The 18,630-nt window shown below is 36.6% G+C and overlaps 1 protein-coding gene across 1 annotated transcript in view; it reads left to right on the top strand.

The window, feature by feature from the left end:
* Nucleotides 1–14,228, top strand: part of GPATCH2 (G-patch domain containing 2) — a 152,283-nt gene extending 138,055 nt beyond the window's left edge. The window contains exon 10 of the mRNA XM_045536425.1: nucleotides 13,355–14,228. Within this exon, the coding sequence (XP_045392381.1) occupies nucleotides 13,355–13,575 (221 nt within the window). The 3' untranslated portion in view covers nucleotides 13,576–14,228. The remainder of the gene's footprint in view (nucleotides 1–13,354) is intronic.
* The last annotated feature ends 4,402 nt before the right edge of the window (nucleotides 14,229–18,630 follow it).

Raw genomic sequence — 18,630 nt, 5'->3', positions numbered from 1 at the left:
CACAAGGGGAGATTTCAAGCCTAGGTCTGTGTAACTCCTAAAGCTATGTTCTTTCTGTAACAATGTACTTACAGCCTCTTTGTGAGAATATATATAAAGATTGTCCTATCGCATATGCTGACTTGAACCCACTATTATATGCTTTAAATTTTATAGAAAATTTATCTAGCTATTACTATGCAGAAATACAAAATATTCATGAAATAGTTCTAGTATATCTCTTCATCTAGGAAGAGTCATATTTTAGATCAAATACACGTTATAAGTTCTTCAATTCAGATCTTTTATACGGCAGGTATAAGATCCTTTAACATCCCCATTTCACTTGAATGGTGCCTTGAATTCTCTTATCTTTCAGTGATTCAAACTTGAGTGGCAGAAATAGTACGAGAACAATCTTAGGAATGCTACTAAAGCACCTTAGTGGCAGTAATAAGGAAAAGAAAATACCAGGGTCATGTCCTAACACTCTGAACATATGTGAAGTGAGAAGGAAAATGCATAATGGTTGAGAAGAGGATAATATAATTATTTCCACAAGGCGATTTTGACGTTACAATTCAGTAACATCAGAGGAAATCATTTATACGGAGTATGGGTACAAACATTAAACTTTAGCCTAAAACAGTTTGGTTTCATAAGCCTACACCAGCGTATTCCAGATGTTATATTTCAAAATTGTTGTGATTCTCTTAAGATTCAGGATTTTGATTACACTACTAGATTTTTATTTAAAAGATAAAATTTATAGAAATGAATGTATTTTTAATTACTCATAAAGTAGTGAAGTAGGAAAATTATATTACTCATTTTCAGTGTATTTTTAAAATCTATGCATTACTGTTCCTCTCAAAGAGGAAGAGATTGAAGTTATTTAAAAGTCCTCAGTTTTAAATAGAATATCTTCTCATACTGATGAATCAACTCCAAGGTGAAGATTATTACCCAAATTCAAGTAAGAAATGCTTTTGCATAAATACACTTTGATAATGAGGTTATGAATCCTAGATCATCTTATCTTTGAAAATTACAATTTTCAAATTCTGGAAGATAGTCACATAATAAAGAGTCAGTTATATTTATAAACTTCTGAAGTTGAGCTAGCATGCAGAGTTACTTTAAAGAGAATATTCTTGCCATTTTACAGGCCCTTGCAGACCTCCCAAAAACACACATTCAATTGAGATATATTTTCACAATTCCTTTTGCCTTTAGTCAACATTAAGTCTAAACTGGAAAAATGCAGGAGATAACTCTTTCATTTGAAATAGGGAGAAAGAGTTAAAAGACTGACAGCTTGAATATTGCTTGATAATCCCCTCTGATTTATATGTGAAATATTATGCAATCAAACAGCAAGTTGAGAAAGGATTTACCCAAAAATCAGAGAACTATAATTAGATACTTTAAATCCCACACTGGGTTTGTGTAGCAATTTAGGACTCTAAAGATAAACAGTTACATAGTATATTCTTAATAAACAATAATATTTTTAAAAAAGATTTAAAGCCCCCTATGAATAACCCAGAGTTGATCATGTTTACCTGCTAGTGTATTGAAAATTTTTCTCACTCTCTTTTAGCAAATAGCATTGAAGCATAATTTCAGTTGCTTTAGAAGGCTCTAGAGTAGCCTGCAGTGTTATCGGTTGAACATTTATTAATTGTGACAGGAACACCAAATTTATTTCAGTGCTTTAGCTTATTTACTGCTCTTTCACCTTTGTATTTTGTATTGACAAAGTAAAATGAATATTGATAAGGTTAGATATTGATTTTTTTTAATGTATAGCTTGTTCTCTGCCTCATTCAAAGTCACATACAGAAAGATAGTGGATGTCTCAGTAGCAAAGGATGTAGATTTACTATTATAAAATTGAGAACTATTGAAGCAGGAAGGTTTGCCAGCAGAATGCATTTTATATTTGAAAAATGTCATCTGTAAAGGTGAAGAAAAGCAGTGAACAAAATAGGAGGACTATTATTAATAACACTTTTTAAAAAGACAGCAGTGTTGGTTGTGGTTTGTGTTTCTGGTAGAAGTCATAGCTTTTTGAAGATTTAAAACTAAAAGGATTTAAGTACATTTATTAAGATATTATGGGTACCATATTTTTTAAAAAATGTTTTCAAACCATACAGTATTACATTCAATGTTATCCACAGTCAGTATTGCCTCTTACTGTTTTATTTTCTGTTGAAATAATATAATGGTTAAAATATTCATTATAAAGGGTCAACCTTTTTTTCTATGCATTTTAAGTTATGCAAAAGAAATGTCTTTTGAAGTCTTGGTATACATTGTGCTCTAGGGTAAATGTATTTCATGAACATACGAGTTTTGGGCAAGAGGTTACATTATAGCTTTTTGTGACTTTTCAACTTTTTCTCCACGATGCACTGATATTTCAATAGGAAAATAATCTCATGAATATTTAAGGTAATAAAGGCAGGTTATAAATAATAATGGTGAGTGAATATTTTTGAAAGGTTTGCTTGGAATTAAAACTCATACCAAACATAGTCAGGATAGGTATGGTATAACCAAGCTCCTTTGAAAGAGGCTAGATTTCTTCAGTTATCCAAATTTAGCTTATCAATAATTATATTTTTATTTTCTTTTATCATTGTATCCATATGACCACTGTAGATTATCTAATCTCTTCCAGGATTTTAAAACAGACAGATGTGTCCAAGGCAATTGTTATTAATTTTGAAACCAGAATATCTGAACATATAGCAAAAGCCTAGGGAATATGCAACCCTTTACCTCTTGACACATATGCCACCAACCCCCCTTTCAATTACATGTTTTAGTACATCTTTTTTTTTTTTTTTTTTTGAGACAGAGTCTTGCTCTGCTGCCCAGGCTAGAGTGCCGTGGCATCAGCCTAGCTCACAGCAACCTCAAACTCCTGGGCTCAAGCGATCCTCCTGCCTCAGCCTCCCAAGTAGCTGGGACTACAGGCATGTGCCACCATGCCTGGCTAATTTTTTCTATATCTATTTTTAGCTGTCCAGATCATTTCTTTCCATTTTTAGTAGAGACGGGGTCTCGCTCTTGCTCAGGCTGGTCTCGAACTCCTGACCTCGAGCGATCCTCCCACCTCAGCCTCCCAGAGTGCTAGGATTACAGGCGTGAGCCACCATGCCCAGCCAGTACAAGCTTAATAGTTCTCCATCATCATTCAGTACAAGGAACACTTAAGAACGGAGTAAGCAAACATATTAGATAGAAAACAATTGCTATTTCCTGATGAAAGACTAAATAATGAGAAAAATACTCCACTTACAGAATACTTGAAAATGTTGAATAAAATGCAAAGCCATCTTTTTAGGCACATAACTGAGACTGCAGGAAAGAAAGGGAAATGTTCAAGACTAAAAATGGCTCTGAGCAGCCTCCATGCCCACACACACTGTTGCCCAGCTGGAAAACCTGGAGGCCTATTGGTTAGTGCCCCCATGGAATGGGAGCCAAGCTTGGGAGCTGAGTGGAAAACTCCTTGTCAAGTGAGAACCTCTAAAAAGCTCCAGCCTCAGACACGAGCAGACTAGAAATAAAACCCACCCGCAGGCACAGGGAAAAATAAAGAATCTTATTTCTACCTGGGCTCCAAAGAGGAAACTCTCTGAAGATTTTGTAGCCAAGAGGCTGCCTTCACAGGAGTTTCTAGTTTTAAATTACACTAAGCCAAAAAATTAGCATAACAACTGGTCTCTGGAGCAAATGTAAAACTACTCCAGAGGTACATGCCTTCAACCAGGCCTCAAAAATGCACCACAAATAAAAACCTACTGCAGATGATATCATAAACTGAAATTTTTTAATTAGTTATAAAAACAGATTCAAATATGAAAGGAAATAATTGTGGAAAAAGAAAAGATAAATTAATAGATGTTATAAAGAACGAAGCAGAGATTTGAGATTATTAATTATGGAATTATTTTAAAATTTATAAAATCACTGGATGTAAGGCTAAATGACAGACTGCCTACAGATGAAAAGGCAGTGAAGTTTAAAAGAGATCTGCAGAAGAGGGATCTCTGTGCTAGTTTTAGATAGCAGCACAGAGAGATAAAAAGTTGGAAAATAATGTAAGTACTGTGCACTAACGAATTGGGCCACTGGAGCACCCAAGTCTGACTTTTTTTTAGAGACAGGGTCTCATTCTTGCTCAGGCTGGTCTCGAACTCCTGAGTTCAAGCAATCCTCCCACCTCGGCCTCTCAGAGTGCTAGGATTACAGGCATGCTCCACCACACTTTGGGAGGTTGAGGCAGAAAGATCCATTCAGCCCAGGGGTTCAAGACTAGCCTGGGCAACATAGCACAACCTCTTCTCTACAAATAATAATTTAAAAAAAAAACTAGCCAGGCATGGTGGCATGCACTTACAGTCTTAGTTACTCAGGAAGCTAAGCTAGGAGGATCGCTTGAACCCACGAGTTGGAGATTGCAGTAAGTTGTGATTGTGCCCTGCACTCCAGTCTAGGTGACAGAGCAAGACCAGATCCTGTCTCTTAAAAAAAAAGGAAGAAGAAGAAGTTAGAGAAGGAAGAATGGAGAAGGAGGTGAAATATTCAATAAGATAATACAGAATTTTTAGAATAGTAGGAAAACATGAATCTTCATCTTTAACAAGTGCAAGTCTATATCAGGAAGTATTAAATATACATAAAGTTGTATGTGGACACATTATAATAAAACTTCAGAACACCAAAGGAAAAGAGAATAACTTAAGAATAGCCAAGGAAAAATGATATAACCTACACAGGAATGAAATTATACTGGTAGCAAACTTAAAAACAGCAATACAATCCAGAAGACAAAGGACAGTATTTTCAATGTGCTAAGATAAAATAACCAAATCAATCTAGGATTACATATCCAGCTAAACTATTACCAAGAGTGTGGATGAAACAAAGTCATTTCAGGTAAAGACCTAGCATGACTAAATTTGATAACTCATATAGAAGAAAACAGCATCCATAAACAAGAATGAAAATCAGGAAGAAATGATGAGCAAAGAAATTCTTGGCATGTTCTCAAAGCTAAACTAATATTGATTTTATAAAAGTAATAATGACAGTGACGATGAAGATGATTAATTTGGATATATAAAAGCAAGATGGTACAAAAACAATAATGAAATGTAAAATGTGAGGAAGTATGTCTGATATGCATGTTGACTTTTAAGTGTAATCACCAAAAGGATAAAAATATAGTGTATATATTTCAAGCTAGTATAAGTAAGCAATAGATGCCAGAAAATAGGAAACAAAAATGCATAGAAAAAGCAAAGTTAATAGCATTAAATGACATAGTAAAAATAAATCCAGATATTTTAGTAATCACAATAAATGTAAATGGATAAATGCATTGCTTAAATTCCAGGATTATAATGAATAAATGAACAAAACCCAGTATTTGCCATGTATAATAAATACAACTAAAATATGAGGTGTAACTTAAATAATAGCCACAGAAAGCTAGAGTAGCCCAAATTATATCAAACAATGAATCTTGAGGTATTTCAAGTTAGAACACTCTCTTTAGTCAGACTTGCTATGCTTCTTTAGACTAGTTCCTCCCCTCCCCGCCCCCCAGGAGTTTGAAATCTGTGAATAGAATGAAACCTCAGTCATTGGGAAAATGTGGCAGAAGAAATGACGTAGTAGAAAATTTGGGTGGGGGGCGGGCCAAGGGGCAGACCAGAAGCGTCTTATGCACTACAGCGTCTAGGAGAAGATTGAAAACTGCAAGTAGGAGCCTGCTATGGACGGACCCTCTTGGAGAGAGCACTGCAGACCATCAGAGAGCTGACGGGAGACGTGGACACGGGGATGGGAGTTCCACTCAGCAAAGTCGGGAGGTACCCGGGGGAGACATGGGGAAGTGAGGAAGGAAGAACCCCAGGGCCGCACACCCCACGCGGACATTGCAACTCAAGCTGTGAGGGGCTCCCCACCACAACTTCGGGCCTCCATGCTGGTTGGAGAACTGCTTGGAGGCTGTAAAGTTGCGTCAGAGAGTAGGGTCGGCCGGAACTTGCCGGCCTCGCTTCCTGGGTTGCTACAGCTGATGCCACTCTGAGCTCTCAGTTCTGGAGCATCTGGTCTACCCAAGCATGGCGTCACTGCACCTGCCCCCATATCCCGCCTTGCCAGGCTGGGGAGGGAGCAGGGAGAGCAGACACTGTACCATATCCGTGGCTAGGAGCCAAGCACTCCCCACGCCTGCCACTGGGGAACTCCAGTGAAGGTCAAGAGCCTCAGTGGGACGCGTGTGAGAGAGCTCAAGCCATGCCGCAGCCCACTCACTGCAGCCCCACGCCCCCCACGCCCCCACCAGTAGAACAAGCTCCTTGCCCCATGTGGTGCCACATGGAGGCCCATGCCCGCTCAGACCTGCGTTCCATGCAGCGGGCCATGCCCCCTAGGCCTGCATGCCAGTGGGTGGGCCACACCGCTTGGCCCTGTGTGCCAGCCAGCAGGCCACAACCCCGCAGTTCAATCACTGTCCCCAGAACAAGCCTCCTGGTTTTGTGCCAGCCGGCACAGCACACCCCTGCAGCACCACCCTACGCCACAGCTTTGGTCCAGCTCTCCACCAGAGTCACCAGCCACCAGCTGCCCCCTACTGTTGTGTGCTGCCATTTCACCTAGACCTGGATGGAGCAAACACCCGCAGCCATCACCTACTTAAATGTAAGGCTTGAAACCGTAAAAATTCTAGAAGAAAACATAGGAAAAACTCTTCTAGACATCAGCCTAGGCAAAGAATTTATGACTTCGACACCAAAGGCAAATGTGGCAACAACAAAAATAAATAAATGGGACCTAATTAAATTAGAAAACTTCTGCACAGCAAAGGAAATAATCTACAGAGTGAATAGACAATCTACAGAATGGGAGAACATGTTCTCAAACCGTACATCTGACAAAGAACTGATATCCAAAATCTACAGAGACCTCAAACTGATCAGCAAGAAAAAAAAAAACCCTATCAAAAAGTGGGTAAAAGACATGAACAGAAGTTTTACAAAAGAAGATAGACAAATGACCTACAAACATAAGAAAAACAGCAGTAATCATCAGGGAAATGGAAATTAAAGCCACAATGAGATATCACCTTGCCCCTTTCGGAATTGCCATTATTAAAAAGTAAAAAAACGATAGATGCTGGCATGGATGCAGAGAGAAAGGAACACTTATACACTGTTGGGACTGCAACTTCCATGGAAAACAGTATGGAGATTCCTCAAAGAAATAAATGTATATTTACCATTCAATACTGCAATCCAACTACTGGGTATCTCCTCAAGGAAAAGAAGTCATTTTATCAGAAGATACCTACACTCAAATGTTTATTCCAACACCATTCACAACTGCAAAGATGTGGAATCAACCTAAGTGCCAATCAGTTCATGAGTGGATAAAGAAAATGTGGTGTGTGAATAGTACTCAGTGTATACAAAGTGTATATATGTGGACTACTATTCAGCCATAAAAAGGAATGAAACAATGTCATTTGCAGCAACTTAGATGGAACTAGAGACGATTATCCTAAGTGAAGTGTCCCAGAATAGAAAACCAAACACCATATGTTCTCACTAATAAGTAGGAGCTAATATTGATAGATGTGTACACACAGGCACCAAGTGATAATACAAGACATGAGAAACCAGGGAGGGTGGAGGAGGTGGTGAGGGATGAAAACTTACCTATTGGGTACAATGAACGCTATTCTGGTGACGGGCATAGCGAAGCATTATACAGGGTATCCATGTAATAAAAACACTTGTACCCCCTTAATATTTTGAAATTAAAAAAAGAAAAGAAAATTTGGGTGATTATGTGATAAAGTATGTTCAATGTTCAGTCCGTGGAATGGGTAACATTTGGGATCAAATGTCCTTAGTCCAAGTTCTAAGTGGGACAATTTCTAACTAATTGTCTTTGGGCAAGTACATTCATTACCTCTGCAAACATCAGTTTCAACTATAAAATGGGGTCAATAATACCTACTTTTCAGATTGATAAGGAAGATCAAAAGATATGATGGATATGGAAGCATTTGTAATCTCTAAGGACTGCAGACATTATATTCCAAGATATCAAAGTATGTCAATGTATGTGTCCTATATATTGCCCATATACAAATTGAGAGAATTTAATACTGCAATCCATATATTACCCAGTGAGTTTGTAAAAGTGATTTGGACATCATCTCTACTAAAAATTCTTTTGGGGAGGCAGTGCAGGTAATGGAAGCTGTGTAGGCTTTTGGAGTAAACTTAACCAAAGTTTGAATCCTAGTTTACTCACTACGTGGTGAAGGTTAAGTTTTACTTCATCTCCCTGATTACCATTAAACTTTCCCCCTTGCACAGTTATAAAGAATAGAAATAATGTCACATACCTAACAAGTATACCATGTGCCTGGTACATAGTAGGTAGACCAAAAATGCTTCTGAATATATTATAGCAAATAATCATCCCTGCGTGCCTTCGGAACCAATACCATTTTATTGTATGGTTTTTGGGTTTTTTTTTGTTTTTTTTTTTTTTTGCTTTTTTGAAAACACATTCTTTTATGCATGGTTATTCCATGAGAAATATATTTCTTTATAACTAAAACATCTAATAAGAACACTTCCTCCTCCAAACATGTCAATCAGATCATGTCTTTCATTCTCTGTGAAGTTTTCATCACTTAGGGAAAAAAAAAGAAACAGTTTTATATTAAATTTCCATTATTTAAAAAGGTGAAGGCCGGGTGCAGTGGCTCACGCCTGTAATCCTAGCACTCTGGGAGGCCGAGGCGGGCGGATCGTTTGAGCTCAGGAGTTCGAGACCAGCCTGAGCAAGAGTGAGACCCCTGTCTCTACTAAAAATAGAGAGAAATTATACGGACAGCTAAAAATATATATAGAAAAATTAGCCGGGCATGGTGGCACATGCCTGTAGTCCCAGCTACTCGGGAGGCTGAGGCAGGAGGATTGCCTGAGCCCAGGAGTCTGAGGTTGCTGTGAGCTAGGCTGACGCCACGGCACTCTAGCCCGGGCAACAGAGTAAGAGTCTGTCTCAAAAAAAAAGAAAAAAAAAAAGGTGAGTGCATTGTATTTTTAAGTAATTAGCTATTTGGACTGATTTTAGTTAACAAAAGTAACATGAAGAATGTCTGCAGTATCGCAGATAAAATATAGACTATTCTAAATTAGGGAAGTTTTTTTGTACTGAGGAATGAAATGATGTATTTGACAAAGAGTAGTGACTCCTACCACTTTCTCTCATCTTAAACTGTGCTTAGTGCTGTTGCTTGAGTTCTTAAGAATAATCAAAAATCCATATACCTAAATTAGTTACTGACAACAGAGGATGGCATTATAACTCAAAGTTTTAATAACATTGCTAATAATAATAATAATAGCCCTGCTCCTCAGCTGGCTTGTAAAGTACTAGGAATAAGAGGATGGGAAGAAAGAGTGATCACGAACTAATAAATGCCTTCTGAGTATAGGGTAGGGACAGAGGTGGAGTGCACTAGCTGTTATATGGGAAGCAGCATGTGTCACCTCCTCTTCCATTGGCTGTTTATCCAACATCAATACAACACTTTAGGAGCCAAATTACTAAACAAGCTGCCAATTAGGCTTGCAGTCAGCTGGATAGATTAGTGGCTAAAAGAGGCCGATACAAGATTTTCATCTCTTGAGCCAATTATGCAAGTGAATTACCCTCCATGGTACTCTCTGGAAGATTTGAGGGGAAAGGACCGACTCAGCCATAATGGATGTAAGAGATCCAGCAGACAGGGGCTGGGATGGGAGCACACAGAAGGGTTAGCAGGTTGTGGATTGCTGAAATTGCCCGAGCAGGAGAGCCTTCTAGGGAAGGACTTAAAGGATTTAACGCTGCCAGGAGCAAAAGAAAAGGAAATTATGGTTGTGGTATATATTGTGCTGAGCCTGAGTTGTTTCACTCCCAAGTCTTAATCTTATAAAAGAAGGATAAGCGACCAACAGTAGATCTCACTCTAGAATCTTTTTTTATGAAAAATGAAGTATCTGTTTTGTTGTGTTTTTTTTTTTTAGGTTGTATTTCTACATGGAAAGATTTAGCATTTGAGGAATTAAATTCTCCTCTTTTTTCTTCTTTTCTTCCAAGTGCAAGATAACACTTTATTCTATTTTATTTTCTTTTCCGACTATAGAAAAACACAAGCATGGGGGTGTGGTGGCCACCCTGGGCCACTCTGCTTGAAATACCAACATTTTAAAATAATGATAATGAGTCGGTTGTCACTTGCTATTCACTTTAGGATTGAAAATTGACCATAATTTCACAATTTTTGTAGAGATATTTTAAATTGGCCTTATGTTTTTTCTTAAATATTAAAAATTTTAAATCTGAACTTTCGCAAGCTGTTAAAAATGTGAATAAACAGATGTATAGCCTAGAGCAGCTTTCGACCTCTGATCTGATTTTTAGCTTATGGATGAAATTAAATTAATTCATGGCAATCACTGAAAAAGTCAGGGATATGAGGCAAAATGCTAGTATACTCTTTAACCTGACATACCTGATCTGAAGCTGTTCAGAAAAAAAAAAAAAAAAAAAACCACGTACTTTAGAGATCTGTCTTGGTTGCCACCAGAATCGTGATTTCAAAATAAAAAATTAATTGCTTTTTTGTTATACTAAGCAAGATTTTTGACATAAGGTTTTCGTTTGTTTTTTTGTAACTAAGAGGTCCATCTTTTATTCTCTCTCATACACAGACACACATATATTTGTAATATCTGTATATGCATATTTTCTTGCTCAAGCAATAAATGTTAGTCAAGAATTTTTCTTTGTCATCAGAGGTTGCCATCCAAGCTGTAGGTAGTTTAAGGTTTTTTTCTGTTACCTATTAAGGTACTTGTATACATGCACTAAGAATTCATTTGAATAATTCCAAAGCCAACTAATTATTGTGGTAACCCAGTTCTTAGTCCCTGTAATGAATTTGGCAAATGGCAACGATGTGTTCTATTCTTAGTCCTAAAGTGCTCTGAAGATTGAGAATACCAAATGTTCAATAAAGGGCTTTGAAAATCAATTGATTACTCCACAGTAAGTAAAAGAGTTAAAGTTATTAAAAGTCATCTTTAGCACTTTGCATTTTTTGTTATTCTACATGTAAGAATCATAGGGAACAACCCACTTGCTGTTCCCCAGAATGCCAGATACAAATTACCAGATGAGATGTACTATTGGTTCAACACAATGCCTTTAATTATTATTTTATTGTTTACTGTGAAATACATATGCCAAAGAATACACAAAAATGTATATGTACAGTTTAAAGAACAATAATAAATTGGTCATTGTGTAACCACCACCCAGGCCAAGAAACAGAACACTGTTATACTCTGGAGACCAAGAGTTAAGATAGTATTTTTGTTATTGGTATTCGTACTTTAGGATCCTTCTGTGCCGCTGTTACCATCCTGAACATAGTCTCAGAGAAGGAGTAGAATAGAGTCCCAACTTTGGGGTGGGAGGGGAGGGGGCAGGGAAGAAGGTGTTGTCATAATCCTTAGTCAGGGAGGAAAAGATTGATAATAATGGAAAAGGAGTAGGGGTAGGGGAGGGAGTGAAGGTAGGGGAAGGGGTGAGGGTAGAGGAGAGCGTGGGGGGCTGGTACTAAAGAGACGTCTGACTCAGGAGCCTTTGAGAGGAGTGAGTGGTCTTGTCAATAGCTGCCCATCTCATGCTCTAAGAAGACGAAGTCCACATTTCAGAGCAGAGCTGTGCTAGACCCAGGACTGAGCTAGAATGCCACAGGCATCCTGCAGATATTTGAAAAGTGTTATATCTTTATTCCTGGAGGCCTGTAGAGGTAATGGTGGTCAAACACCATGTCCCTGTAAATTTGAGCCATGGTATAAGATATTGGGCTGAATATGTTCTCACTAAAACAAAGGTTGTTTTAAGATACCTTTAACCCCTTTTTTCTTACACAATCTCCTCTATGTTAGTTTGTTTGATAATCACTTTCTTCTTCTGAAAGGGGAGTTACCATGAGAAGGGCTCTGGCAATTAAGAGTTCTGGTTGCTTGTATCCGGTTAGCTCCAGATTTGCTGTATCCCTTTTTCATACGCCATAATCCAATAGCTGCTGCTATTGGACGAGTGAAGGAGAGTCAACCTGTGCTACAACTTGGGCAGACAGATCAAGACCAAGCCTGCAGCTGAAGGAAAGAGCTCAGGTTCTTGTGATTCTTTGACTTTTTACAATATTTGTGAATTTCTGAATCCTTTGACTTTAGATATTTAGTACTTCTGAGTTTTTCCCTAGAACCAAATATAACAGTACATATGCTCAACCTTTTCTATAAGGGCCTATAAGAAAATTTAAATTAAAAGTCTGTCTTTGAATATGTCATTGAAGAGAAATGCTTAAAAAATTAAAGGATGCATTTCTCAGTTGTCTTTGCTAAGAAAACAGGGGAAGCAACAGCTGTATCTAAATTTCATACTAAGCACTGGCCAATCTCCTTTTCCAGAGAAGGAATGAAGGTAGGTGAGGAAGAGGGAAGGAGGGAGGGAAGAAAATAAGGACTATTTTTAATATATAAAAACTATATATGGAGATATACATATATGTCTATAACTATATGTCTATGTACTTCAATATTCTTTTCTTCTGTTTTCCTTACCTCACCTAATTGTATAGTCATTAAAACATGGCCATGGAAGGAGAAGGCAGAAGGAATTAAAGGATGCATATGTCAGTTACAGACTGAATAATAATAATAATAAGAGGATTCTAAGAATTTAAATTCCTAGGGATTCAGGATGCCATCAGTTGTGCTTTTTGTTTGATTTGGTTTTGTTGAATGTTAAAGTCCTGGGCAAATGTAAGACATAATGGTGTAAGTTGGTGATTTTTGGAATTACCCATAAAGCTAACATGATAATGAAAATAAATCCATTTGTAGAGTACTTGATGGTTTACAAGAACTTTCTTTACATATATGATCACATATGATCCTACAACTTTCTGTGAGAGAGGAAGTGTGTGTTGTATGTGCCTGTTTTACAAATGAGAAAACAAAAGCCGAGAGAAGTTAAGTAATTTACCCCGCCACCAAGTGGTAGAACTGAAATTCTAAGCAAGATCTCTATTCCATTCTTCCCTCTGCTACAATAGGTATCCAAAGAGGAATCCAAAGATAAATGAACAACCCTCCCTGGTCCCTTATTGAAAACAAAAAACTTAGGAGAACATAGTTTAGTAGCTTAAGAAGATCTTCACCTGTGTCCATATTAATTAACGTATATTGTCGTTTTATCTTTTCAGGATTTGTAGGTGAAAACGCCCAGCCAATCCTAGAAAATAACATTGGAAACCGAATGCTTCAGAATATGGGCTGGACACCTGGGTCAGGCCTTGGACGAGATGGCAAGGGGATCTCTGAGCCTATTCAAGCCATGCAGAGGCCAAAAGGATTAGGACTTGGATTCCCTCTACCGAAAAGCACTCCTGCAACTGCTACCCCCAATTCAGGAAAATCCGCCTAAGAAGAAAAGCAAAGAAGAAATGCTTTGCAGATTTTACTCTCTATGCCCCATTGTTCTAACATTACAACATGGCTCCTGTTTTTGAAGCAGAAATCTTCATTGCCTCAAACTTGTCACTAGCTTCCTGCCTGCATACAGTCCCATCAGAGTGAGAGAAATGGGATTTCATCACAATTCATGGTGCTACAGTGAAAATCTCTACCCATTAAATTTTTTCAGTAGTTTCAAGCTATTTCTAGGTATAAAGAGCGGCTCATTTCTCTTATTTATTTTAATCTCATCTGTCAATACTTTCTAATACTTTGCTTGATTCATGTATGTGTGCAATTTTACCTAGGCAAATGTGAGCACACACCCACAGGTTTCTAAAATGGGATAGGCAGGAAAGGATTGTGTTTCATATCACCCCTATCTATTATAACCCAAATGACCTATCATCACATCAATGAAGTCCTCAGCAGATCATTGTTTGAAAGGCTTGACAATTGCATATTCCTTGAATTTGGCTTTTTTGTGAGGATTTTTCTAACAGAGTGATACCCGTTGATTTTCTATCCTTGGACAATATAGTGTGAAGTTCGCAGTTGACAAACAGCAATTAATGTTTCCCTTAGACATTTTGACAAAAATAAACCTCACCATTGTTATCACCAGAGTGCCCTCAATGTTACTTTAATGCAGATTTTTATAAATCTTACCTCATCTAGAACATAAAATAATTATTGAAAGAAAAATGTATTTTTTAAACTCACCATGACTGAACTGTAAATTCTATTGATCCAGACTGACTTCTACCTCTCTCTTCCCAAAGATGGATATTTTTTTTAAGATCAACTCAAGTGTAGTAGACTGATTTTAAATTTTAATCATTGGAGTAATTTATTAGAATATGGAATCCATTTATTTGAAGATTTAAATGGCTCTCCCAAGAACTCACATTTCTGGCAATGGCCCAACCCATTTACAAGGTGAACAAAAGAAGTGAATGGTACTGATTTGCCTTTTCTAAGATCCAAGCTGCTACTTTAAAACCTAGCATAACAAGTCATTTTATTATGTGCCTAGTAGTGAGTTATTTCTGAATCATTTGCTTCATAGTGTAAGAGATTCTAAATTGCTCTTAGTTTAAAAGTTCTTGATTTATCTTCCATTATTAAGAACTAATAATAATTATTATTATTATTCCATTTGTAATGACCTTTATTGGTTGAGTAAAGACAGAGATAACACATGTGAATCCTCTTTCTAATGGGTTTTTAAATTTTTGTAAATCCCCAGAAGATGTTTTAAAAGGCAGTAGAGGAGGTATCTGCATGTAACAGACCTTTCTCAGATGGTCCCCTAAAGAAATCACTGCCAACTAGGGAGGAGAAAGTCCACTTGCTATTTGAAAACTTGTATGGTTTGCCAAATGTACATGTTTCTTAAGAATTATCTTCCTCCCTAGGGGTAGTATGCTAAGAGAACGGGTTGGTTAGGGGATTATAGATGACCAAATGAGGTGTTCCTTTGAAGCTTTCTTGTTGGATAAAGCAACCCTATTGTGTGGTTACTTTCTACAAGTTCGTTTCCTAGAAATTTGCCATTTTTTAACTGATTTTTTCCTAAGTGCTCATTCTGTCTATGTAAGGGGGAAAAACACAGAGGAAGATTATATATAGGTTTTAAAACTTCTTTGCAATAGTGTATTGTGCCCTACCATCTATTCAAAATTTGGTATTTGATTTTCTTTTCTATTTTTTTTAATTCCATTGCCTAAAGACCTTCTAAAATTCTAGATTTTGAAAAGCCAAAATTTTGAGCCACCGATAACAAACCATGAGGTTATTGTGAGACTAGTTCCAAACTCTTAAGGACTTGGCAGTTCTTTTTCACTTTACCATGTTCATGTAAAACTCTTGTAGTGAAGAAGAATAAATAGTATATATACCAAACGGGGTGTGGGGGAACTTTGTAATTAAATATTACAGTCTTTATGAATGCTTTTTATTGTTGCTGTCCTGGGCAGGTACAAATCTTCTGAAACAGCCCCTCTAAGATGTTCACTTACGCTTCTCGAATACCCCAAAAAATTCATCTTTATATTTGCTGCTAATAGAACAAAGTTCTTTATCTTGACACCTAGAGCCCTCTATGCAGCTCACAGAGGGCTTAAAAATATTACTTATTCTATTTAAGTATTTACCTGCATGTAATATATGTCCTGTACAAAATATATAAATCAACTTCAAAGTAGAGAAGGAACAACATCCCAAGCTTCTCCCATACCCTTACATGGACACGCCTTCAGCATTCACTCCTCAAGAAAAATCAGTGCAGACCTGATGTTCTGGTTGTTCATTGGAGAAATAAACACTTACAATTAAAATATGAGAATTTTAATGTAAATCAAATTTCTTTTAAGATAGGAAGCCCACTAATTTATGCTTTATATATAGTTAGAGTTAATTTTTGCCAGTTACTATGGCCCTAGAACCCAACCCATCTAAAGGAGTTCATGATTCATATCTCCTTAAAAAGGTGATAAGATATTTCCTCTGCTCCCTTGTGAAGCCACTCTTCTATTCTACAGTATCTGTAGCCTCATATCAAATTAACTTATCGTGCTAAAAATTTTAGAAAGTGCATAATAGGTCTCTTCCCTTACTATCCAAATTATCCATTCCCTGCAATAGCCTACAGAGGTTGAGCATGACTATGACTACATTCACAATGTGACTTTTTTTAAAAAATGTATTTGTTATATATGACATTGAGTAGGCTATGTGCTGGAGTCGTTTCTTCCCTTTCTTCTTCCTGAAAATAATTTTTAATTTCTTTGCTTTTATTTTGAAATTATATGGCACTCTTTTAAAAGAAAATCCATTGCTCACTAAAATTTGCCAGTTGAGTACATAGATTTTATAACTCATACTGTGGTTATCAAGCTTTCACAGTGGAGTTAAAGATATGCATAATGTGTACATATAGGTGTATTTACAGTGCACATATGTGTGCAATATACAGACATGGTTGCACAATATTGCATTTTACTAATATGTTTAACATTGCAAATTGGTATTCTTGTAATTAATTGAACTGACAATTGTTTCTCTTCAGTATACTTCATTTTGAGCAGGTATTTCATAAAAGAGAAAAAAAATCACTGTTGACATGCTTTTACAAACCATTTTCATCTGTATTTTGTCTTTCAAAAAGAAAAGTGATCTAAATTGGTATTGTAAAATGAAATTATTAGCAAAGACTATTTTGGATTTTTTTTTTCATTTTTTTCTTTTGGTAGAAAGCTATATTAATAATACAACAAAGAATGAAAGAATAAAACATAATGTTTAAGAACATTATTTATAAGCAGTCATTGTCTTTGTGCTTTAAATGTTTCCCTCTTATCTTCAAGTAATAAAAAATAAAGTTGAAAGAAGTTTAAAACAAATTTTAATGACTACCCATTGACAATGAACATTTAATAGCGCAGTTAAATTTGTTATTATATTTAAGCCCTAGAAAAATTCAGTATCTCAAACAGAAATCTAGAAAAAAAAGTTGGTATATATATTTGACTCACAGATTTATCCAAAGCTAATTGTGAGCTGTTCTAGCACATTTTCCTGTTTTTATTTGTTTTCTCTGAATCCGGCTAGACTAACTGGCTTCAGGTCTCTTTCCATTCATGGATTCTATGATTCTATTAATTATATAGCAAGTTACACATTTGCTCTCTAACTACTTAAAGTATCAGTCAGAGTCAAATGTTATAGTCACTCATTTCCTTCTGGAAAGTTGTCCCCCTCATAAACCTGTTTGGATATTTGAAATGTGTTGTAACATTCATCAAAGTGTTGAGTTTTGTTTGAGTTTTGCTTGCTGTGAGAGGCATTTCACTATTTATGTTGATTAAATTTTATCTTTTCTCCCAAAAAACTGAGTAGAGTTGTTAAAGTAAGTAGATTTTTTTTTATCCAATAGGTATTAAATACTCATTTATTTCACAGGCTTGCAGTAATATATACTCAACTGACAAGTGGACCATGAAGGCTCCTTCTGCTGGGTTCCTACTAAGCAAAGACTCATTACTTTACACACCTGACACTTTAAGTAGATCCAGATTTGTCTGTAGTGAGTCAGTGCCATTAGCTGCCAGGAGTATGATCTACTATTGCCACTTTTAGTTTTATCTGTACATTAGAGTTGTCTCCTGTCTTTGAATTGTCAGACAGTTTAAATCATTCTCAGATCTACAGACCTCTCCACTGTTGCAATATCAGAATGTCCTGTGTTTATTCCTTGGTTTTTCAAGGATGAAGTTAGGTAACAATTGAAGGCTGTTTTTTTGTGTGTGTCTTTAGATTGTCTTTTTCTTAGTTTGAACTTTCAAAATAAATTGCTAGTATTTTAAGAGTGTGTGTGTATGATGCTTGATGTTTCAGCCATAAGATTGTAGAGGTAAGACTATTATTACAGTATCCCAAGTGAAAGGAAAACAATCACAACTACTTTCTGTTTGCATCTTCCTGTTAAATTTCTAATGAATGTTCGTTTCTTCCCGAAAGCAATATTCTTTCATAAAAACAGAAAGAATGAGAAATAGTGTACTAACTCGATACATGCTTTCCAAAAGCAAACAGATTCTTCCATCCCTTACTGAAGTGAATTTCTTCAAATGCCAGAATTTCATCGTTACGATAAGCAAATGAGTTTAGAAATAAATAAAAATTTCTGTTAGGTAACTGTGGCTAATCTGGGATTCTAAAGCGCCTCGCTGATGACTATAATTCATTACGGAAACAATACAGGTAATCCACATTGCATATACGAGGCATGAAATTCATAAAATAATTTTTAGATGGGTGTGAAGCACTTGGGAGCACACGTTAAAGGTGAGAAATTTATAAAGTGCAAAATCACAGTATTTCTAACACACTGGCTACATATAGGGTCTTTAGGTTCTCAGCAAAAAGCACAGTCAATGGTCTCTAATCTGTTAAGGCTCGATTCTTGATCAGCCCACGTTTATGCACCTATCCTTTTAATGCACCTCTTCTAATTCCTTTCCTG

This window comes from Lemur catta, chromosome 23 (assembly GCF_020740605.2).
Source record: "Lemur catta isolate mLemCat1 chromosome 23, mLemCat1.pri, whole genome shotgun sequence".
NCBI lineage: Eukaryota > Metazoa > Chordata > Mammalia > Primates > Lemuridae > Lemur > Lemur catta.
This window is presented reverse-complemented; position numbering and strand designations above follow the sequence as displayed.